Raw genomic sequence first — 24951 nt, 5'->3', positions numbered from 1 at the left:
ATGTGTGGGACATAAAATGTCCTCCAATTCTGAAATGACCCATATACAAAAAAAACATGATAAAACCAAATTAAAAGGCACTGAATGCTATACACATCAAATTTACAATAACTACAAAGTGAGAGAAAGATAGTTGCAGAAACATAAATCATTTAAATTTGTTAATAACAAGAAAATGTAACATCAGATTCCAGTTTCCCAGTTTTCCTTAACTGAATGGTGTGCCTAAGAACACGAACTGTGATTCACTGTGCATTGTAAGTAAAAACTTACAATGTAATTTGCAATTTTACACCATGAATGAAATTTGCCTGGAGCAGCTTTTGTTCAATAAAACACAAGCAAAATATAGCTTATAGTACTTTGCAAAGTAGCATAAATTCTAATTCTAATATTAGATATTATAATAATAAGATGAATAGATGGAAAGAAAATATCATGCAGACTATGATAAAACTCTATTTTGACATATTCTCTGTGTTTATAGCTATTATTCACTACGGAAAATGATCCATTTAACATTTTTGTAGTGAAAACTTTAGTTAGGTTCAGTCTTTTTATCTCAAAAACTGAGATGGTTAACCACTGTTAGATGATTTAAATGTTATTTTCCTTTTTTTAACTTTTATTTTTTTGCTTTAGACATGTATAGTCAGTCAATAGTCAATAGTCATGTCGTCCTGGTATTAACATTTTTTTATTTCAAAAATATGGAATAAATTAGTAAAATTATATGACAAGATGTCCTAAAATACAAAAGACCTATCTCCATTTTGTCACTCAAAACCATATGTCCGTAAGAACAACTGATTAAAACACAAACAGTCTGTGTGATTCCGACCAAGAAGACAAAGTAAGTATATGCTGCTCTTTATCTGAATGAACTGAAATGTAAAAGATGCCACCCGAACCTATGTTATTAAAATTGTCACCCATAAGAAACCAAACAGTCATGAAAACCTGTAGGTCTCTAGCTGTTGATAACACTGGTCTACAAAATTTTGGGAAGTCTCTGCTTCAGAGATAAAACTTGCTAAATCTTATGTAATTTGATACAATTAAGTGAAAAACAAACATTAAAAGTCTTAGTTGGCTACTCTTTTCAAGATACTTAATGTTAAAGTTTTATTGCACAAATGCTGGGGATCAACAAGGGGTGAGTGTTGGACATTTTTCTTTCCTGGCTCCAAGGACTGTCGTAGCGGCCAGTCTTTCCTAACATAGTGAGATTCCCTGGCTCGGCTGTCACGTTCACATAGAAAACAGCAGTACTTTGTATATCCACCCTGTAGCCCAAGTACGAGTGCAACCACTTTCAAATCACCGCAAATCTGCCACTGATGTTGCTCATACTTTATACACCTTAAGAGCTGTTTCATATTTTCATATGTTTCCTTCATATGAACGGCATGACCAACTGGAATGGATGGCAAAACATTTCCATTGTGGAGTAAAACTGCTTTAAGCCTTGTTTTGGATGAATCGATAAACAGTCTCCATCCATCTGGATCATGAGTGATGCTAAGCGCTGTCATCAAGCCATTGATATCGCTGCAGTAAACCAGATCACCTTCCATCAGAAAAAACTCAACCAGACCTTTTTGGCGATCACGAAAGCTAGAGATCCTGACATCACTCTCCAGGAGATTCCATTGTTGCAGCCTGGAGCCCAAGAGCTCTGCTTCACTCTTAGGCAGTTCCAAATCCCTGACTAGGTCATTCAGTTCACTCTGAGATATAAGGTGTGGTTCAGGAGAGGAATGTGACAGCCTGAAGTCTGGATCAGCTGATGTTGATGGCTCAGGACTAGCTGCATCCTGATCATCATCTTGGTCATCATCAGAGTCCAAGGAGTAAGATTCTGGTGCATCAGGAACTGGTAGGTCTTCTCCATGAGGCACAGGGCGAAGAGCTGATGGAATATTTGGATATTGCACTGTCCACTTTTTCTTTCTGGAAATACCGCTTGCAACTGGGGGTACCATACAAAAATAACAATCAGTAGTGTGATCTGTTGGTTCACGCCAAATCATTGGAACTGCAAAAGGCATAGATTTTCTTTTCTTGTTGAGCCACTGGCGTAGATTTGATGCACATGTGTTACAGCAATAATGTGGGGCTCAGCTTTTGTCCTGGTCACCTATTTTGCATCCAAAATAAAGATGGTATGCTTTTCTCACCATTGCTGTTAGAGTCCGCTTTTGTGATGCAAAGGTTACCTCACCACAAATATAACAGAAATTATCTGCATTGTTTACACAGTTTCGAGGCATATCTGCTTCCAGAGTTAAAAAAACACAAGAGTTCCGTAGAAATATCAGGTCCTGGCAACTTTTCAGTTATGAAAACGGCTGCATGGGAATTATAATCCACAGGTCAACTCGTGCTACTGATCCAAGAAATATCTCTACATTAATACATTACCTTAACTTTCAAGACACAGGTTTTCTGCAAGTAATGTGTCAAATACATGATGCTCAATCAAATTTCTATTCAACATGATAGTATTCTTGTTTGGAATCACTGTTTTAAATCGATTATGTCTCAGACAAATATATTCCCATTTGAAATGGGACTCGATTTCTCATTAATTTTCAAGAAATTTCACAATTTGACCTAATACTGTATCTTGAAAACTATAGCTAATTGGCACTTCTGACTTATTTTTTCTTTAAAAGTGACCAAAAGTTAGTAAAATTTCACTACTCTTATCCAGGAAGCATTTTGCTTGTAGACCAGTGTAACTGCTCGTATTTGTTTATAATGATACATGATACAAATGGATTGACTAATATTACAATTACTGAGAACAAAACAAGCTCTGGCCAGTATCTGTACATATGTGCAGTTCAGTCTGGTACTGACATCACCTTTTGTCTCTGCTGTTTCCTTCAGAGCAGTCTGGACCAGCTGGATGAGGTGGCAGCGTTGATAGCAGCTACAGTCCATGACGTGGATCACCCCGGCAGGACCAACTCCTTCCTGTGCAACGCAGGCAGTGAACTGGCCATCCTCTACAACGACACGGCAGTGCTGGAGAGCCACCACGCTGCGCTCGCTTTCCAGCTCACTGTGCGCGACAGCAAGAGCAACATCTTCAAGAACATCGACAGGTCAGCAGCAGGAGTCTATGATTAGTTTAGAGCATGGGTGTCAAACATGCGGCTCCCGGGCCAAAACCGGCCCACCAGTGGGTCCAATCTGGCCCGTGGGACGACTGTGTATAGTGTAAAAATTACAGAGAGCACATCAACTACAATTTGTAAAACTATAAATTGAAAATAATTCCTAGACCATGACAAGTTGTTTTGAATGATCATAAAATAAAATATTCTACTACAGGGGGTCCTTGACTTCGGACTTCCGTTCTTATGGTGACATAAGTCGATTTTCGCCTTAACTTGGAACTCCGGCAAAGATGTAAACAAGGCTGTTATCAAGGGCAAAAAGTTAGCGAATGTAGCACAATCGAAGGTCGGCCTACAGCCGGTGAATGTAAACAAAGCCATCTCATTGTCACGGGGCAGGCTGGTTAGAACCCAAAGCGCAGGCAAAATTAAAGACAGATTAAATTAAAAAGGAGATTTATTTATAAAGCAAACATACCAACACAAAGTGAAACCAAACCAAACGTAATTCATAGAAGCAAAGATTTAACTGCAGACTAAAAATCAGACTAATCAAACCACAGAATCAGGCTGAAACTGAAGGTGGTCAGCACTTCAGCTAACAAAACGGCTGACGTATTAATACCGAAATCCTAACGGTGGCGGCCGGCAGGCTCATATACCGGCGATCTAGAAGACACGCGCCGGCGCCACAATTCGTGCAGCAGGGAGCCGAGGCGGGGAACCGGAGTCCAGATCACCCGGCAGATCGGTCGGGCGGAACAGAGCCGACGAACGGGGTCCGAGGCCTCTTCCACAGGCGGGGCAGGAGACGCATTCCAGCTAATGGCTGGAACGACAGGACTGAGGGGAAAACCGGCGGTGCGGCCAGCAGAAACTGCAAGCAGAACAGACACGTATTAGACACAACTCAACCCGACAATGTGCGGTGAAGTGCACCTATGTCCAGACCAACTTGTCTCGTAGCAGACGCTAGAATCTGGTGGAGACTGGAGGGACGAGCAGGCTCTTATCAGTGCGCTGATGACTGAACAGATACAGCTGCGCTCCTTCCGCAGCTGGAGTCACTGAGCCCCGATCACCAGCGCAGCACAGAGAGGGTGGGAATGAGAGACAGGGCAGGAGACGGGAGAGAGCAAGGGAGAGATGAGAGGAAGCGAGAGAAGAGAAGATGAGGAAGAGAGAAGTGAGGAGAAAAGGAGGGAGAGAGAGGAGAAGAGGGGAGAGAAAAAGGCAGACAGGGAGCCAGGGCGAGACTGTGACACTTATAGCTACATGATGACGTATTCGCCCACTCCGCTCGCAACTAGTTCGAAGTAACCAGTTCCGACGTAAGGACGAAACGCCGTAGGTCGAGGAGGTCGTAAACCGAGGACCCCCTGTGTTGCTGATTGTTCATTTGTGATTTTGTTTCTCATTTTTATGACATTTTGTCTTGTTTCTGTTGTTTTTGTCTGACTTATATTGTTTGTCTCACGTTTTTGTCGTTTTGCGTTTCCTTTTTGTCTCGCTTGTGTTTTTTGTCTCATTTTTGTTATTTTGTGTTTTGCTTTCTTCATTGTTTTGTATATTGTTTTTGTTTCACGCTTTTGTCATTTTTTGTCTCATTTTTGGTTTGTCATTTTTTTTGTCGATTTGTAACTTTTTTGACTTTTTGTTTTTTTGTCGTTTATTAAATTTTTGGTCATTTTGTTTCTTGCTGTTTGCATTTTGTGTCTCATTTTTGTAATATTTTGTCTTGTTTTTGTTGGTTTTGTCTTTTTTAAAGTAAAATACGATTTCAATCAGTTCCACATATCTGTAACCGAATGTTTTGTGCCTTTGTAGACACTCTGTGATCTGTAAGTTGTAATGTGTAAATGATAAGCTGAGGCATACTGTTGCTGAAATTGAATTTATTTTTCGTAACAAATTTCAGTTTGTTCATAATGTTTTGCAAAAAGATAGTTTCTTAAATGTGAATATTTTCAGAATGTACTTTTTTGCACTAAAACAAAGGAAAAATTTGGAGTTGTCGTTATTTATAGGTTATTACGCTCTGATTTCACTGGTCCGGACCATTTGAGATCAAACTGGCCTGTATGTGGCCCCTGAACTAAAATGAATTTGACACCCCTACTTTAGAGACTTACAAAGTTCCCTCCACCAACAACAACCTGGGCCTGATGTGAATTCATGCAGTAATTCTCTGGTGTTTGTTGTCATTGCTGACAGGAATCAGTTCCGAACTCTGCGTCAGGCCATCATTGACATGGTTCTGGCCACAGAGATGACCAGACACTTTGAACACGTCAGCAAGTTTGTCAACAGCATCAACAAGCCGATGGCTGCCATCGAAGAGACCAGCACAAGTGTAAGTGAGAGTGTATCAGCAAAGAGGATAACACGTGCCATTATTCCCTTTATTAGAGAGTAGCAATAGGCAGACAGAATAGAAATGTGTGACAGCAGAGCAGGTAAACGCCATGCAGTAAAGGTTTGGGCTGGCCAGGAATTAAACCAAGGGTTTTCTGCTTGAAGGCATTTCTCTGACGTGGTACATGTCCTAACCACTTGGCTACCGAGACACACCAGGGCTACACTGTTTTCCTAATAATTTCCCAATGGCTTTTTGGAATGAACTGCAAATTGTACAATTGCACCTAGGGAAAATGGAGAAAAAGCTCTGAGACTGTTGTGGTTTTGGCAGTTATGTTGATTTCCATCAGAATCTTCCTTGAATCGTGTTTAAAGTCATGTAGATTTTAATTCTTTATCAATTCTCTGTATACATGAAAGTCTAAACTGACCTGTGTTCATGTTTCTGCATGTTCAGCTGACCTGTTATACACCTAGTTCAATAAGGAAGATCATATCAAGCAGAGAGCATATGTTTATTCCAGAAACATGGCTGAAGGATCATTGATGTGACGCTGAGACTGAGCATGAAGGGATTTTGAGAGAGTAGGAAGTGGAAGTGACGAAGAGACTAGAGTAGCAGTAATAGCTCATATTCACCAAGAGAAATACAGACAGAATGGAAGTGATCAGATTTGCCTTATTGAACTCAGACATAAGCTTGTTAAAGGACTGTAGGTCACACTAGCACAGCTGCTAATAAGACCTAATGAAACCACTGAACCCCCCCAAAACAACCAATTGGTTTAAAAGGCCATTTTTACTGCTAGAAAGAATCAACAGATTTTCAAGTTTCCGTTCCGATGGTTCTTGAACAATTTATCAAACTCCAGCAACTATTCACCACTTTCTTCTTCACAACTTTTGCAGAAAACATATGAATTCCCAGAGAAGTGGTGTGTTTGGTGGATGAAGTGGTACGTTTGTTGGGGACAGTTTAGGTCTGTTTATTTTTACGCACGCTTTAACCCTCTGAATGCCAAAACCTGCTGGAAAGTTTGAAAGGCGCGTTATCTTTTTTTTTTTTTTTTTAAATACCAGAATAACACCATTTATTACTGCCAGAAACTGAAAGTCAAAAGACAAACGGAATTGTCTATTGACTTTCTGATGGGACTTGGGGTAAATTCAACCAAATCTAAGCTTACATCTGTGACATTTTTAATCAAAAGCACTTCATTCCACATGTCTTTTTTTCATGATTACCAGAAACAAATCATCGAGCCATATAGTAGCCATGGTTTTGCTGCTTCCATAGAGGTGCAGTACTTGTGGTTAATATGAGCAGCTCACAGTGAGCAAAAAATGCCCAGAAATTGTTGGGGGTTCAGACGGTTATAATTGGAGACGTTTTAGCAGTTAGTTCATTTCAAAATTTTCAAGGAATTTATTTCAATTCCACAGACACACAGTGTGTTTCCAGACTGACAACGTGCCACAGTAAATGCATATCTAAGCCCACATGCGATCAGCATGTATAGAGCTGTTTTTAGTGCTGTTTTTGTCTGTGCGTGCAGATGTTTACCATGCCTGCCATGTCTTTCCTGCAGAGCGTGAACAGCGACTGCGAGGGTCAGGCCAACATCCGCAACTCTCCAGAGAACCGTCTGCTGATAAAGAGGATGCTGATCAAGTGTGCAGATGTGGCGAACCCCTGCAGACCGCTGGAGCTGTGCATCGAGTGGGCCGGACGGATCTCTGAGGAGTACTTTGCACAGGTGTGGGGGCAGCACTAATAATGCTCAGTTTAATAGAGCAAAGCCAACAACAGCACCGGAACTGTGAAGGGAGGCAGACATTCGTTACCATCCGCTTTCATTGTCTCATTTTGCATAATTTATTTCGTTCATGACCTTTCACCTTCCACGCTGGATGTTTATCTTGACTAATCATCTCCCTTATTATCACTTCATTGTTCTCTCTGTGTGTTTCCCTGCAGACAGATGAGGAGAAGAGGCAGGGGCTGCCAGTGGTGATGCCAGTGTTTGACAGGAACACCTGCAGCGTGCCCAAATCTCAGATCTCCTTTATAGACTACTTCATCACTGATATGTTTGACGCCTGGGATGGTAAGAGCAACATTTTCTGCTGCAATGCGTCTGAATGTCTTTATTTTAGTGTAAGGTGTAGTGACCAGTAAATTGTATTTTCATTGCCATACGAACAATAAGCGCATCGCCAAAGACTGCTTGAAACACAACAAATATGATAAATAAATGTATTTACACGTGCTATGAATTCACAATCAGCATGCAAACATTTGACCTACCCAGTGACCATGCAGGCCATGCATTCATACCATCGTGACTTCGCAACATACCACTTTCATTCAGACTGCAGCTGAGGTAGCAGCTGCAGTCTGAATGACTGGCCGGTTTGTGTATATTCAATGCGTACCTCAGAACCTTTTGCAAGCACTGGTTTCTTGTAGGACCGGTCGGAGTGGGACCTAATTATTATACATCTGTTATTATTAATATATGTCTGTTCAATGTGTAATAGATATATTAACAATCTCCGCTTATTTTAGCATCAGTTGGAAAGCAAAAACACATAAAAGAATGTTTTTTATTTAATTCTGAATAAATTCCGGTGTCAAGGGGTTACTCAAAATGGACAAACGAATTTGGATGATATCTTCAAGGAAGGTCAGAAATGACACAAGGACCAACTGATTAGATTTTTATAGTCTGGTTCCACCGATTTGTTAAAGATTTTTGTATCATTGTGAGATAGCAGCACGGCGTCACTGTAACTATGACTACAAGTGAACACTACGTCAGCTGCCTGCTGATGATCACATTATTGCGATCCTATTACAAATTGACCGCTGCGGACTTATGCGTCAGAAGTGATACAGGGAACAATTGATTAAATTGTAGGGGTGTTTCCGAGTCCCATCAATTCCTGCCTGCTGCATATTTAGGTCACACTATTCGGTATCTGTACGTAACGTAAACATGCATAACACACACCTGTGTTCAGCACAGGGTCATTTTGTTTGTGGGTACATCTATATTAAATGGCCACATTCTATAGTGCCGTGATTTCTGCTCATCAATAACTAATAAACAAATGTTGCATTTCTAAAACAAATGCTGCATTTCTGACAATGGCATATGGAGGAATGAACAACTTTGGCAGAGTACTGCACACTCTGAGTGCTTTTCTTTTTCTAACTCTTGTTTAAAAATTTGTATAAAATAAATTGCTTGTATTACCCAGATTCTGTAAAAACAAAGAATTCTGTATTGCTTGGCACAACCCAGCTGTGTTTAGGGTTAACAGAGCACAGACAAGGAAAGTATGGAAAACAAATAGTAAGATAGCTATGGTATTGGTAACATCTGTGGACACATCGACACATGAAACATGAAATTGTCTGGGTGACCCAAAACTTCTGAACGGTAGTGTACATTCTTGACAATGGAATAGCTGCACAATTTATTCAGAAAAAAAGTGCATTTCTGCATCCAAGCTGTTCAGTCTACTGTGGCTTCACAAGCTACAAAAGACAGAGAAAACTTGTATTCTCTTCATGCACGTCAGAAAATGTTTCATGGATTAGCTGCAGTATGTGGCTGTTTCAGCAGGTGGAGCCTTGGCAAGCAGAGAACGTAGTGGGGGTTTAGCTAGCAAAGGGCACCATGACAAAGACTTCTGCGAAGTTTAATAGGCTCCAGCCAGAGATGATGTGTTCAAAAAAAGCTGGGGCCAACAAAGACAGTATTTCAGCATGCAAAGGTTATGTAGCAGAGCTGTGTTTGTTTTTTTTATCATGTGTCTGTTGACTAAAACAGAAGTATTAGCACTTGACAAGTGTCCATTGTGATCAATTTTTGTTAAGAGTCTTTTGATTATTGATTTGTAGTGCTGCAAATTATTGAGTTGTTTTCAATATTTCTATTTTAAACATCCTACCACGAATGGTGCTCTCCCTTTGTTTCTCCTGTGTGGCAGGAGACTTGTAATAGGTTTTATTAAACAGATTAGTAAAAATTGGTCTTGTCATTCCCAACAGAAACAGGAACAGCACAGGTCCAGAGCTTTGAATCGCTGCCCATAATTTCCAGTTTCTTCAACAATTCAAATAGAATGAATGAACCAAGAGGCAGTTCCGTCCAAACATTAGTCTACATCAAAACCTCGTAGTCACATCTTCACTCCTGCCCTTCATTACTGCCTTCTGTGTTATTCTTGGCAGATCTCAGGATAGGAAATTACAGCAAAGGGATGAAGAGGAGGAGTCGTGAAAACTGGGAAGGGATAGTGTGGTGCTTATACTAGCCACCCATTCCCACTGAATTCCCCTCTTAGTATAGTCTCCCCGAGAGGGAAGTTGTTTACTGTCAACATGGCTCTGATGTCACGGAAAGATTCCAAATGCCAGTGGGACAAGGAGAAATTGCGAGAGGCGTCGGGGGAGGGGAAGTTGGGAAAATAGTAGCGGGGATGGGGGATTTACGATCACTCAATTTGGGGGAAGGATGAACGGTCAAGCAGAACTCCACTTGAACACAAAAACACACATGCAGCCGCTTTCAATTCACCAGGGTCACAGCCGGATCATGGCGGGGGTCATTGTTAGTTCCAGAGAATGTAGCACGAGTCGAACCGGAAATGAGGACGTAAACAAGAAAGCAGGTCGTACACTGGGAACGCACACTGCACACCCAGAGCTGTGTGTGTGAGAAAGAAAGGCAGAGAGACGCCAGCAGGCCCTTTAATGTGGGAGCAACATTGCAGAGTGTACATAACATTCGCCACTGAACAGGAACTAAACACACCCTCATACACACATCGTCCGGCCAAGTAGCTCGTGTGGAATGATAACAGGATAGCAGGTGTCTAGTCAGTTTACATTTCAACTGAGGTGTTTGTGTTTAATTCTGAGGAATCAGTTCAATTTTCTAGCAGTTCTTGAATTACTCATTTGTGACGTGCTGTGCTTTCAGGAGGGAAAAAAACAAATCCAGGCATGAAATCCATCTAAATCAGTCTACATGTCTTACTACTCCACCAAGGAACGGCTGAGTTATGTGACATTCGGCGTACGTTTGCCTGTCTGTTCGCAACATTACCCAAAAACGGATTAACGGATTTGGATGAAATTTTCAGGGAAGGTCAGAAACGACACAAGGACCAACTGATTAGATTTTGGCAGTGATGCGCCTCATAGTCTGGATCCATGGATTTGTTAAAGGTTTCTGTATCATTGCGAGATAGCGGCACTGCTACACTGTAACTGACTACATGTCAACATTACATCTATATTAAATGGCCACAATGCCGTGATTTCTGCCACAAATTTTTTTCAAGGTTTCAGCCATAGGAAATGATATGACTGCGCAGCTTTGGCGGCGTACTGCGCTCCCAGAGTGCTTTTCTTGTTAAAAATGCCCCCTAAGCCATTTTCTCAACACTGATTCTGTAAGAAAGAAAATATTCTGCATTCCTCATTGTAACCAACAAACCATTCATGACTCATCTGCAACAAACAGTCACATGGCAAAAGTTCAGGGACTTTTCAGCTGAACTGCAGGCTGTGTTTACACAAAGCAGAGAGGAGACAAGTATGGAAACAAATTCCAAACATAAGAGGTAAAATATCCACAGTATGTGGAGCCACTATGTCTTCCAGTGTTTGTAATTCCTGTGGACACTTTGGAAAATGTTGTACCTGCTGATTTACTTTTTTTTCACTTTTTCTTCAGTTTTGTCAAGTTACAGTCTTCTGAGAATAAACTAAAGAGTTAAAAATAGCTGATCTAAAGAAGAGAGAAAATTTAGAAGCAACTATTTTGATGTTTGTCAGGTAACTTTTCCTCCAGGCTGAGAATTGTTTAATATCACTGTAAACTGGACTGTGTTTTGGAAATTATTTATAGTAACAGCACCATATTTTGAAAGCCATGTTTTGTTTGCCCAGACTATTTTTTTTAACCACAGAATGGGGAACAGTAACACAAGAAGGGGAGTTGATATTAGCTAAACACTGGAAGATGTCCACTTGATTTGACTCAGACTTCTGAAGCTTGTTTTTTTTCTTTATTTTTTTTTACCCATTTAATTCTTTAGTGGGAAAAGGCTGACATTAAATAATAACTGAAAAGAAAAACAAGAAATGTACCCACACCTTTTCCAACTTTTGCTGATGATGGATCTATTTGTAGCACTGCTCTGATGTCACCAATTTGAGTCGTCCATAATGCCGATATTTCTTCCAGTTAAAATCTTCCTGCAGCCTCAAGATGTCAGTTTGCTTCCCATAATAATGTCTTCAGAGAGGTTAGAGAGAAGAACCATCACCTCACTAGAACCTTATATCCTTGAATTTATTGGTATATTTTTCATGTTTTAAATCTTAATTTTAACCTCTTTCAGATTGGGAACTCTCCCTATTACAGTCCCTTATTGAGGTATTTACCTGGTAAATATATTACCCCTGATCCTAGGTAGGTTATAATTAGGTAAATATGGCTGCAGATTTGAAAGGCCAACTTGGTGCAGGCAGTGGTGGAGTTGGCAGAAAAAACGCTCTAGCCACTTCATGAAATATTCATTTTCGTGTAGCTGCACAACAGTTTTGGAGTTTGAGAGTGAGACACCAGTCTATCACAGGTCTTCACAGAGAGACAAACAAGCACAATCACACCTACGAAAAATTTAGAATCATCAATTAACCTCAGCATGTTTTTGGACTGTGGGAGGAAGCCGGAGAACCCAGAAAAAACCCACACATGCACAGGGAGAACATACAAACTCCATGCAGAAAAATCGCAGGTCTAGGCGGGACGCAAACCAGGGATCTTCTAGCTGCAAGATGACAGTGCTAACCACTGAACCACTGTGCAGCCCTGAAAGGAATATTATCTGTTTTTAAAAAGTGGCCAAAATAAAAGCATTTCTTCGAGTAACACACTGTTAAACAAAAATAACCATCACATGTTCAATTCGTCAGTGAAAAAGAACAATCACAGCTTAAAATCACTTTATTCTACATGTCTCATTTAAAACAAGAAAAGCACTCAGAGAGCATAGTACTCCGCAAAGGCTGCTCAGTCTTTGTGTGATTTCTGACGGATAAGTCCCCATAAGTCCGCAGTGGTCTATTTGTAGTAGGATTTCAATCATGTGATCATCAGCAGGCAGCTGACATACCGTTCACTGGTTGTCATAGTTAGAGTGATGCCATGCCGCTACCTCGCAATGATACAGAAATCTTTAACAAATCCGTGGATCCAGACTGTAAGCCGCATCACTGCCAAAATCTAATCAACTGGTCCTTGTGTCATTTCCGACCTTCCCTAGAAATTTCATCCAAATCCGTTGGTCCATTTTTGAGTAATGTTGCGCAGAAAGACAAATGTACGCCGATCGTCACATAACTCTGCCGTGTTCCTTGGCAGCGTAATAATGCAAAAATGAAGAAAAAACATTCTGTACTTCTCAGCACAATCATGAAGCCATTAGTGACTCAGCTGTGACCAGCAGTCAGAAATCCTGAAATGGTTCAGCTGAACTGCAGGCTGTGTTTACACCGAGCAAATGGGTGTCAAGTATCGAAACAAGTTATATTTAATATGCAACTAGTAAATTATCTGTTGTATGTTAACTTACCATTCCTTTCCAGCATTGGCAACATCTGTAGGCTTTTACACTACCGTTCAAAAGTTTGGGGTCACTTGGAAACATCCTTATTTTTGAAAGAAAAGCTTTTTTTTTTCAAAGAAGATGACATTAATCAGAAATACAGTCTAGACATTGTTAATGTGGTAAATGACTATTCTAGCTAGAAACAGCTGATTTTTAATGGAATATCTACATAGAGGTACAGAGGAACATTTCCAGCAACCATCACTCCTGTGTTCTAGTGCTACATTGTGTTAGCTAATGGTGTTGAAAGGCTAATTGATGATTAGAAAACCCTTGTGCAATTATGTTAGCACATGAATAAAAGTGTGAGTTCTCATGGAAAACATGAAATTGCCTGGGTGACCCCAAACTTTTGAATGCTAGTGTACATATTGATTATCTCTTTCTGGGAAAAAAAAGACAAAAGCAACTTTTTTTGGTTGATGACTGATGGCAGTATAACTGTGTCATACTGCACAAAAGAAATATTCGAGGTTCTATCTACCTCTAGCCATGGTTGTGCTGTTTCCATGGATGTGCAGGATTTTGTGAAGAATTTTTCCACAGTGAGTTAAAAGGTGACAGGAGCAAAAACTTTGGTGGATTTTGCCTCCCTCACTTATAATTCGCAATAAATTAATGTAAATATGCCCATGGTTGTATTAGGTGGTATTGTTTCAACAGAGATGAAAAAAATGTGCTTCTGTCCTTTAAATCCACAAAATGATCTATATCTGTGTTCTAGCGTCTGTGGTTTCTTCTACTCACCTCAGCTTGTGTGTGTCTCCTCGCAGCCTTTGCCAGCCTTCCTGGTCTGATGGAGCACCTGTCAGAGAACTACAAGTACTGGAAGAACTTGGATGAGATGAAGTGTAAGAGCCTGCGTCCTCCCCCTCCTTCTTGACCAAATCCCCTTCTCCTCCTCTCACCCATCGCTCGAAGCAGGGTAGGACAGTGAACGCGCCCCTGCTGGTGGAACTATTAGTGCTTTCAGCTGTGATCTGACAGCACTCTGGCGTCCCAGGACAAGAAAATCGGCCAATAGGGGACTCTGAGAGCTGACATCGCTGACTAACGAACACTGAGGCGCTGTTTCCATCTCAAATCACAGCTTCATTTCTTGTATGGTTGTAGCTGGAGGTGGTGTTCTGCCAGTGGAGGGCAGGTTGTCATTTGAGGGCCCTGTCGACTCTGTCGCCACTTCATGGCCCCGTGAAGTATTCCTTATAGCACCTCTATGAGACTGTGCAGACTTCATGACTCACCTGACAATCTGTACTTAACAGTGTACCACACCAGAAACCTGCACTTTAGCCAATCAGACATTTTAATTTTGAGCTCCTTTTTGCTTAGTTTGCTTTTCACAGTTAATAATTTCTTCATTTTATTTTAAGAAATGGTTTCATCCAATATCTGTATATTGCTGTAAAAGAATATGGACAATGACAAGTGACAATAGCTAGAGACACTGACAGAAATAAGTATCTAGAGTCATCTACTCGTCCTTTTCACTGAATGTGAGTGCACATGTTCAAACTGTTTTCAAATTGCCAACTTGTGAAGGTGCTCAGCAGGAATTATTCATTCTTATTAGCTGTGAAACGACTAGGAGACATCTTGACTTGTCTCTGGGACCAAATTCTTGGCAGTCTCTGTCAGCTCTACAAAGAAAATACTTGTTGGAAACATTTAAGATAGTCAGCTAAGAATGAAGGAGCAGTGCCAGCCAGCACACAGAAACTCTATGTCCAGCCCCTTATATATACAGAGGTGACATCAAAGAAGGGCTGTTTTTGTGGTGATAACTGGATTTTAAGGTCATGTAGCTGCAGAATAGGTTGTGAAATATCTCACCCAATAACCTACTATTTACATTTTTCGTATCACCATCCTCTGTGCACTGTGAAAGCAGCCAGTGTGGACAATGGAGATCTTCGTCAGAACAAATGGAGGAGCAGAATTGCACTGTATCGGAGCTGTTAAGTTACATTCATAGCTTTGTGACACTAACTGTAGACGTTTGGACCCAAAAATGGAGTAGAAACAAATCCTACATGAGAGCATCTGAGCAGCATGGGCGTTGTATGTGAAGCAAAACTGTCGACCTTTGTGGCTGATAGATGTATAACAGCGCAGCAGATCCAGGTTTAGATCCACCTTGTAAAAGCTGCAGAGCCAGCATCTGCTCCTTAAACTAATCAGCACCACCACTTATGCGGTTTTAGTTAAAGCAATTTTACTGCATCTCAAATCCTGCAACCACAACTTTCTACATGTACATGATTTTCAATTTTTTTTTGGATTCACTGACGTAGACAGTAAAGTCCATGAGATGGCGGGATTTGTATGAGTTGCCTGCCCTCTGGTGGCGATCTAGAAGGGGTGCATAGTAGTTTTTGTTATGATACATTGTAAGTCAAATAACATCCATGAGAAATTATTGATTTAACAGCTGTTATGGGAATGAAATGTCAGCTATTTAACCCTCTGAACCCCAATTTTTTACATTTTTGTTCACTGTGAGCTAATTTTTCACTGCAATATAAAATCTTGCACCTCTATGAAAACGGCACCATGGATACAAGCAGACCAAACTTTAAAATGTCTTTTGTTCAGTTAAACAAAGTTATAATGCCATAAATCATAAAAAGAAAAAAATGAAGTTGAATGTCTTAAATGATTTTGCAAAAAAGAGAGAAAAAATGGAATTTAAAAACAATTTCCTAAGTGCCCAATAGAAGAAAAAATATTACAAATATGTTATATAGCACATCGTTGTGTCAACACGGCCTGCAGTTCAGCCGAATAGTCTCTAAATTATTGTCACCTGACGGTTGGGTGCAGTTTCTCAAATGTGCCAATGACCTGAAAATGTTTGTTTTTTTAGAGAATTTGCTAAGGGTGAATGGTGTATCTGTAAATGAGAGACGTATGTTACCGTTCAAAAGGTTGAAGTCACTTAGAAATGTCCTTATTTTTGAAAGAAAAGCAGTTTTTTTTTCAATGATTACAACGATAAATTAATCAGAAATACAGTCTAGACATTGTTAATGTGGTAAATGACTCTTCTAGCTGGAAACGGCCGACTACGCTGCCAAGGAAGGCAGTAGAGTTATGTGACAATCAGCGTACGTTTGTCCTTCTGTCTGTGCATAAAATTATTCAAAAACGGATTAACGCATTTGGATAAAATTTTCAGGGAAGGTCAAAAATGACACAAGGACCAAGTGATTAGATTTTGGCAGTGATTTGGCTTATAGTCTGGAACCACGGATTTGTTATGGATTTCTGTATCATGTGAGATAGCGAGACAGCGTCACTAATTATGACAAGTGAACGCTACCTCCACTGCCTGCTGACGATCACGATTGCAACTCTACTGAAAATCGACCACTTATCGGCACTTATCTGTCGGAAATTATACGATGACAGAGCAGCCTTGGTGAAGTACTGCACTCGTTTTATGTTTTTAGTGGAATATCTACATAGGAGTACAGAGGCCCATTTCCAGCAACCATCACTCCTGTATGCTAATGCTACATCGTGTTAGCTAATGGTGTTGAAAGGCTAATTGATAATTAGAAAAGCCTTGTGCAATTATGTTAGCACATGAATGAAAGTGTGAATTTGCATGGAAATCATGAGATTTGCCTGGGTGACTCCAGACTTTTAAAGAGTAGTTTACATTAAGTGATTTTGATAAAATACCACAAAGGTATTCTGAAGAAACAGAATGAGAAGTTCAACTATCGGAAAGTTTGAAATTCACCGATCCTTCTGTTTTCAAGCTTCTGGCTCTGGTGTAATTTTGTTTAGTTTAGTTTTTTTCTTTTTAAAGAACAAGCCTTTCAAACCTTTCAGCGGGTTTTAGGGTTCAGGGGGTTAGACAAAAGCTGATGACTTTAAAAGTATAACTGCACTGGAGACCACTATTGCCAGCAGCAGAAAATTTGATATTTTTTGGCAAATTAAGAAAACTTAAAACAGTGGTTAGTGGCTAAGTCTATCAATATCCATAACTATTTTTATGGTGAAATTTTGTATTTTCATCATATTTACCTCAGTGGAGGTCATGTAGAAGGATGTGTAGCTCTCTGTGTACAGTAAGTGTGTATTTATCCAGAGGATACACATTACAGTATTAACCAAAGGCATAGAGAGCTCTTTAAAAGGTGCCTTATTCTTTTGTCATCTTTACACCTGCTAACTAAAGTATTTTTGTTCAAACAGTTCCTCCTCTATAGAATTATAAGAAAAGCCATACGCGTTTTAGATATTTATTTTAAGCTGTGCTACAGTTTTGAGTTGGTGAGTCAGTGCTGATGGTTCGGTCACGATGGTCCTGACATTTTATCCTGTGTTTTGTACAACTTTGAGGTTTTTAAAGACAGAAACTGAATCAGTGCAATTGGATCAAATACCATAAATGCTTCAGTTGACTTTAAAACTGTTCACATCCATGTTCAGTGTATTCACAAATACGTAGTCACTCTGTTGATGATCAAGGTCTTAATCGACGCCTTAATCTTGTCACGTCTCACTGATAAGGTCTGCTATTGTTGCAATACACTGTAAACTACCTAATGTACCTGTTGTTCCTGTAAATACTCAGCCAACATCATTTCTGCTTTGCATTTTACATATTTTGCTTATGTAACTTTTGTTTGTTTTGGATGTTACATGTTGCTGTTGATTTCCAAAATTTCTAATTTTTTACAGTGACTTGAAATGCAGCTCCACATCTGAATGTTTCATAGCTGCTATCACTGATCATGAGAAGATATTTTTGCAAGTCTATAAAGAAGATTTCTATTGACAAAGACAATTTAAATATTTCAGATTTACATGTCAACCATGCCTTTTCTATGAGTAGCAATGACTGGAATATGATGATTTTAATTGCAATAGATGACAGTCAGTCAGTTAATGCCTCTCATTGAGACTATTGAGGCAGAACCAGATTGTCTAACTGCTTGTTATGAAATGATAAGCCTTCATCACTTAGTCATTTCTATTTCCTCTCCCTCATCTGTGACACTGATGGCCGTGACTGCGAGAACGTGCCAATTCTGTGTTTTGTATAATTTATAAATGGAACAACAATTAGAAAGTGATATTATATGCAGTACAAAAATTATTTTTCAAACAAATGATCAATATCGGCTATGAGAAGCAAAGCGTGTGTTTTGAAAGATTTTACTGCCTCAAGCTTAGTAGTTACAAAGCTTTATGTTAGAGTCACCTAAAAACTGTCCATGTTTGTTTGAAAAGTTTAATGTATTTTTGATCTGTCTGGATTATGTCTTACTTTGATGTTTTCTGTCAAACACGAAAATGTATTGTAAGAGATGATTAAAGCATTCTTTAAATATGAAATTGTTCCATCAATGGCAGCAACACATTTAGAGAAATACTGTAGTAAGAAATTTCCTTATTTGTCTTCGTTACAAAAGCTGGATAAGAAGATCAATACCGCTCTGCCCATAAAAAACATTCATTCATTTATAGGTGAGATTCTGGAGCAGGGGTAGCAGTTTTTTCTTTACTTTTGTTCACCAGAGTAGTGGGTTTCTCGTTTCTATATTTTGTGCTAAGCTAACAATTTTTTGAGTTTCTGTGAACAGACAGATATAAGAGTGGCATTTTTCTCATCCAAGAATGCAAAAAAGTGCAAAAATAACTAAATACGTCAGTGCAAATTAATACATGCATAAGTGGCAGCAATCATCCCTTCACAGTAAAAGACAAGAACCAGAACAGGTGTTTTTGGCACATGGAGATAAAACTCTACAATAACGCACATGGACTAGGCTTATATGAAGTGCGACTAAATAGTTCTGCAACTCTTTGTATTGCACATGCATGCAGCATATGCGAGACATAACTGTCAGGATTCCACATCACATTGTGCAATCAAAATCAGAAAATTCTGCTACAGACATTTTTGTGACAACTCACGGGTGGATCACGAACTGGAGCAGAGAAGTAAACATTATATTCTATGTCAACTGGAAGATGGGATGATCCAACCTTAAAGTCAAGGATCATGACTGGCTTTAAGAGTTGGATTGCTACGGACCAGCAATTTTCTTCAACATCCATATGGTTGTGCACCGTGAATTGCCCCTCAGGTTTAACAGAAAGTTACTGAGCCATCCTGAGGCATCTGAGGGAGAACATTCCGCATAAAAGGTTTAAACTGTGGTGCAATGACATTTGAGTGCTCCAGCTGTGCTCTAGGCCTGTCCAGTGTGTTAATTATGCACTGGGTTTAAGGCCACACCACGCGCTCCCTCCACCCCACTCACCAGACTGACTTCCCCAAACAGAAATTTAAACTGAATGGTCAGCTTTTTGACTGTGGAGGAGATTCGTGCTGGCAGAACGTGACTTCCAGGAAGCATTACAGTCCCGGTAGGAGTACTGGCAGCAGCATACCGCTGTACAAGAAGACTATTTAAATGAGGATGGGGGCAAATAGCAATGAGGTGCTGTTTTTGCTTTTTACATATAGACACTCTCTGAACATTTTGATCAAACCTCATACACTAAACATGTAGATACACAGTTCCCAGGACTCTTGTAATGCACATACATGCCATTGTGCCACAGTTCATGTTGTTTGCTCTGAATGTTTTTCCTCAAACACCTTAGAATGTTACAGTAGAACTCTGTGTTGGCCGTCTGACCCTGAAAGACAAATTCACGGTGTACAACCACATGAAGAAAACAATTATGTCCAGTTTTGTCCAGTCTTGGAGACTGCAGCTCTTCTACTGTGAAAACTGCTGTCTGGATTCAGGGTTGTAGCCACAGACCCACCATATGTCACCAGTGATAATGCTCCACTTAACGGTTGGATCGTCCCGGCTGCTGACCAACACAAGTTTGCTCTCTGCTCTGGTTGAAGTCTATGGAAAAATCAGAAATACACACCTACCAGTAATCGTAAAATCCCATGGAACACAGGTGTTGCTGGTAATAGCACAGCATCATATGGTCTCATGACTTTGAGAGTTACTGCTTGTTCAACATAAACAGTCTCTAATTTTTTCATCACACCTCATACTAGCATGTAACCCATAATAGGCAACATTTGGTACAAAATGACTGACTTTACTGTAACGTCACAGCACTCCAACACTCCAGGTTGGAAGCAAAAGCATTTGTCCATTTCAGAGATGAGGTATTTACTCACTTCTTAAATGTTTTGTTAAATATTTGCTTTCAGTCAAAAGGAAAACAATAAAATGTAAACAACAATCATTACACTAACATTCACATGATTTAAGAGCAACATCAAGCAACAACCTCCCACCTCTCCTTCTGTAAGGCAGTGATTTTAGGGTTACAGGTCAAAGTCCTCCCTTCTTCTCCAGTTTCTGGAAAAGTGCCAGACTGCGGAGATGGGACTGTCGTTCTCCGTTCTTCCACAGAATCAGCAGGTGGTCCGTCGAGCATGTGACCAAACCGTTCTCCTTGAAGCTCACAAACATCTGAAAGAAGTCCAAAAGGGATTATTGATAACGACATAATTGAGAAGACCAACATAAGCTGGAACATCGTGGAGCCCTACCTGGACTGCTCCAGAGTGTCCAATCAGGTCTCCTGTCAACTCCAGCATCCTGATGTTGGGAATGTCCATGACCTTCTTTGATGGAGGACCAGACTGTTTGTTTGAACGGCTAAAATTCCACATCCCAAAGAACCCTGGTTATAAGGATAGTAAGTTAGTGTTGAAGCATACTTGAGGACATACATTTAAGAAGACAAAGTAAACTCCATCGAATGCGTACCGTATTTGTTGCATATGTTATTACTATCGAAAAGATTATTTTCTAGAGTCAAACTACAAAGGAAAGTCACCACTTGGATTTAAGTAAGTAGATAAGAGCCTTCCATTGGATAATTCCTGCATTGATGAATATGTTTCAGCAGCAACAACTTATTTAACCCTAGCTGAAGCAGTGAAGAGCTTCTCATTTCTTAAACAACCATGTCGGAAGACATATCCTGTAGTTGTGGAAAGGATGTTAATCTGTTACAGAAGGATCAAATTATTGGCCCACATCAAGCAAAGAAAACAACTAAGGAGATTGGTGAAACTACTAAAATCGGGTTAAGAACTGTCCAACACATTATTAAAACCTGAAGGATAGTAGTGAACCATCATCTTTGAGTAACAAATGTGGTCAGAACAAACTCTTAGATGATGGTAGGAAATCAACAGTAGAATTCACGGCTATGTTTAATAGTGAAAGTAAGAGCATTTCTACATGCACAATGCAAAGGGAACTCAAGGGATTGGGACTAAACAGCTGTATAGCCCTAAGACAACCACTGATCAGAGAGGCTAATCAGAAAAAAAGGCTTCAATTTGCTATGGAGCATAAAGATTGGACTCTGAAGCAATGAGAGAAGGTCATGTGGTCTGATGAGTCCAGATTTACCCTGTTCCAGAGTGATGGGCATATCAGGGTAAGAAGAGAGACAGATGAAGTGATGCACTCATCATGTCTAGTGTCTACCAGCCTGTGGGGGTTTAGGGTTATGATCTGGGGTTGGTCAGGTTCAGAAACATTGTGTTCCCAAAGAATAAGGTCAGCTGACTACCTGAATATATTGAATGACCAGATCTTTCCATCAATGGAGTTTTTCTTCACTGATGGCATGGACATGTTCCAAGATGACGATGCCAGGATTCATGGGGCTCACATTGTGAATGAGTGATTCAGGGAGCATGAGACATCATTTTCACACATGGGTTGACCTCCACAGAGTCCAGACCTCAGCCCCATTGAGAATCTTTCAGATGTGCTGGAGAAGACTTTGTGCAGCGGTCCAACTCTCCCATCATCAATCTTGGTAGAAAATTAACTCAACTCTGGACAGAAATAAATACTGTGACATTGCAGAAGCTCATTGAAATGATGCCACAGCGAATGAGTGTCGCTTTCAGAGCCAAAGGTGGTCCAATGAAATATTAGAGTGCACAACTTTTTTTTTTTTTGGATGGGCAGAGTACTGTGACAGTTGACTGATTCACCCTCTGAATTTCTATCTGTTCTACTCCATACTTCAAATCAACGATAAATCTGATGATAACATGTACTGTGATAGCAATGTTGCCCCAGAAGTACATTCCTATGCTGCCAGGGACATTGGCTACACTGGGAGGGCCATTTTCTGTCTTTACTTGTTATCAAATTCGGAAGTAACTGAAAGAAATGGAAGTCTGTCTTGTCGATGAGTCTCTGTTTTCCCAAAAAAGCCCAACCCATAGAATAGCAATGGCTACAGTCATTGGAAATGTGCCACTCTGAAATTTAAGATAGGCTGCGGTATTTCTGTCTGTCTGTTCATCATCATCATGTGGATGTTTTAGTGGGATATATTTGAAAACACAATTCATCTGTTTAAAATTTCCATGAAGTAAATTTCTATAAAATGGTGGAAAATGTTGATCAGCATGTCTTGTTTTTGTCCACAACCCAAAACTGTTCCCGTTATTGTCACAGAGGAGGAAAGAAACTAGAGAACGTTCAAATTTCTGATGCCACAATAACAGATTTTTGACTTTTTTTTCTTAAAAAATTACTCAGATTAAGTTATTATCAAAATAGTTGGCATTTAATTTAATACAACTGCTGACAATTCATTTACTAATTGACAACTTCTCAAGTAATTGTTACAGCTCCTATTTACCTTATGTTAAAAGAATTTAATTGATAGTTCTGTACATTTTTTTTGGTATGCTGTGAAAGTTTATACCTTTATCAAAAAATAGCAAAACCTATGATTTTGTACTTTGCCAGATGGTGATTTCAGTAATATTTTTTAAAAATATTCAGCCCTAGCATACATAAATGTTGGCATGAATTGGCTAGTGTAAATGTAATGTAGATTTCTTTATATCCCAAAATATGTGATCATCCACAGGGCCCTTCTGCAGACATCCGTGTGAAACTCTTGTGTTCACAACAAATGCTTTTTATGAGGAGACTGTACAAGCAGATTCTCTGTCACCCACACCTTTATAATTCAATACTGAAAAGACTATAACTGAAGCAGTAATTGGCAGATTTTAAAGGAGCTTTGGTTTGTAGCTACATGCTTTCCATCAACAGAGTCCAAACACAGTAAGAAAGTCTAAATTCACCAAAAATCCTGTGCTGTATCTGCACATTATGCTCAACACACCTTGAGAATAATCACCTCGACACAGTGCTCCAGTCCAACTTGTAACCGTATTCTATGAAAAGTACAAAATCACAGCCTTCTGGACTCATCCACAAGGGCCCCACGTGTTTTTTCTGTTTGATGTGACTGGCAATGCAACATGCTATATCTACATAGCAGAAGAGTGAATGAAGAGTATGAAGAGAGCTGCTGTCCACAATCATAGTCTGCATCAGTCAGTGCACAGGAACATGGAAACCATGAATGTTCATTTGGACGTGTGTTTCTGACTACTTGATTAACATGAATCCATTAATAATTCTTGTTTAAGCTCAGGTCTGGTTTCTACCAAATGCTTTGGGAAATATCTGGCTATCAAAGCTACTAAATGTTTCACTAGTTAGTTGCTAATTTTACCTTTCTGTTTGACGTTGAGTAGACAGCACACAGTTGATTTAGAAAGCTTTTTCAATGAAAACAGCCACGTACCACTGCTTATGTTCTCTGTAGGTTCTTCACTGTTAGTAGCTCTATTCATACTACACTGTCCTGAAATCTCTACTCCAGAGCTGCCGAGGGTTAAGCTAGCACGGCCACATTCATGGGAAACATTCCAGGATGAAATGAACTGGAATTTTCCTTGAAAGCCCACAGGAGTTGCAAGTGACTGACTTCTAGTTTCCGACACAAAACAAATGACTGACAAATAATTGGCCACTGCATTCTCCAGCCAAAACTCACCATAGCTCGACACTAAGTACAGACATCTACAGCATCAAAGACAGCGTGACCACACAGACGCACACTCAACTTTAGACCACCCCACTTAAGTAGAAAACACAGCCAGTCTGAGTGCTGGTACAGTTCACTGTCCTTTGATGTACACAACACCACATCTGGCCAACATTACTGTACCTAACCTCCTCCCTCACATCAAGACACTGTACTACACACATACACAAGCTCAGGGAAGGCAATTTTCCTCAGTCTTTGATCTTTCTAATTCATACTTAAGTATGTGATCTATCATGAGGAATGTAATCTAGTTTTCATAAAATGGCAAATCCACTAGAAGGCATGGGATGATGGCCTGTTACAAAGTATGTGAACTGTTCACCATCCTGTCTGTAGTGTAACATTTGAGTGTGGTTTTTTTTTGTACATGTGTCACCTGGAGAGGCTGGCTCAGCAGGCAAAGGCAAGTCTTGGATCTCCCATATTCTCACACTGCCGTCTTCAGAGCAGGACATCAGCTCACTGAAAGAGAGCAAAATAATAATCACAAGCTCTTCTTCTGTTTGTAAGATGAATGTATTGAGCACACACAGCTTGCAACAGGTCTGACCAGGACATACGTAGGGATAAGCCAAAGACTGGAGTTACATTCAAAACAAACAAGTTTTCACACAAAGCAATTCATTCCATATGGTTTAACCCTTAGATGCGTAAGTGGGTCAAAAATGACCCGGTGTGGTCGTTGTCTTGTGATATCTTTGTAATGAAAAGTTTTTATCGTTTCATATTCCAGCTATTCCTCAAAAAACATGTTTTAGATATTCCATTAAAATTTTTAAGTTATTTTCAATACATTTAAAGAAACTGTAATATTTGT

At 39.8% G+C, this 24951-nt stretch overlaps 2 protein-coding genes across 5 annotated transcripts in view; one reads left to right on the top strand and one right to left on the bottom strand.

The window, feature by feature from the left end:
- Positions 1–18536, top strand: part of pde8b (phosphodiesterase 8B) — a 91687-nt gene extending 73151 nt beyond the window's left edge. For all 3 annotated transcript variants that reach the window (XM_023276380.3, XM_023276379.3, XM_035951043.2), the window contains exons 18-22: positions 2896–3113; positions 5343–5481; positions 7076–7243; positions 7465–7594; positions 13955–18536. In XM_023276380.3, coding sequence (XP_023132148.1) covers positions 2896–3113; positions 5343–5481; positions 7076–7243; positions 7465–7594; positions 13955–14064 — 765 coding nt within the window. In that variant the 3' untranslated portion in view covers positions 14065–18536. The remainder of the gene's footprint in view (positions 1–2895; positions 3114–5342; positions 5482–7075; positions 7244–7464; positions 7595–13954) is intronic.
- wdr41 (WD repeat domain 41) overlaps positions 12500–24951 on the bottom strand; it is a 29234-nt gene continuing 16782 nt past the window's right edge. The window contains exons 12-15 of one of the 2 annotated variants that reach the window (XM_023276383.3): positions 24511–24596; positions 20737–20870; positions 20479–20656; positions 12500–20071 (exon numbers count right to left, since the gene is read on the bottom strand). In XM_023276383.3, the coding sequence (XP_023132151.1) occupies positions 20516–20656; positions 20737–20870; positions 24511–24596 (361 nt within the window). In that variant the 3' untranslated portion in view covers positions 12500–20071; positions 20479–20515. Of the gene's footprint in view, positions 20657–20736; positions 20871–24510; positions 24597–24951 lie in introns of both variants that reach the window. The other variant, XM_023276382.3, reaches the window with a different exon arrangement.

This window comes from Amphiprion ocellaris, chromosome 17 (genome assembly GCF_022539595.1).
Source record: "Amphiprion ocellaris isolate individual 3 ecotype Okinawa chromosome 17, ASM2253959v1, whole genome shotgun sequence".
NCBI lineage: Eukaryota > Metazoa > Chordata > Actinopteri > Pomacentridae > Amphiprion > Amphiprion ocellaris.
The sequence above is the reverse complement of the archived record's forward strand: the minus strand, read 5'-3'. Positions and strand labels throughout refer to the sequence as shown.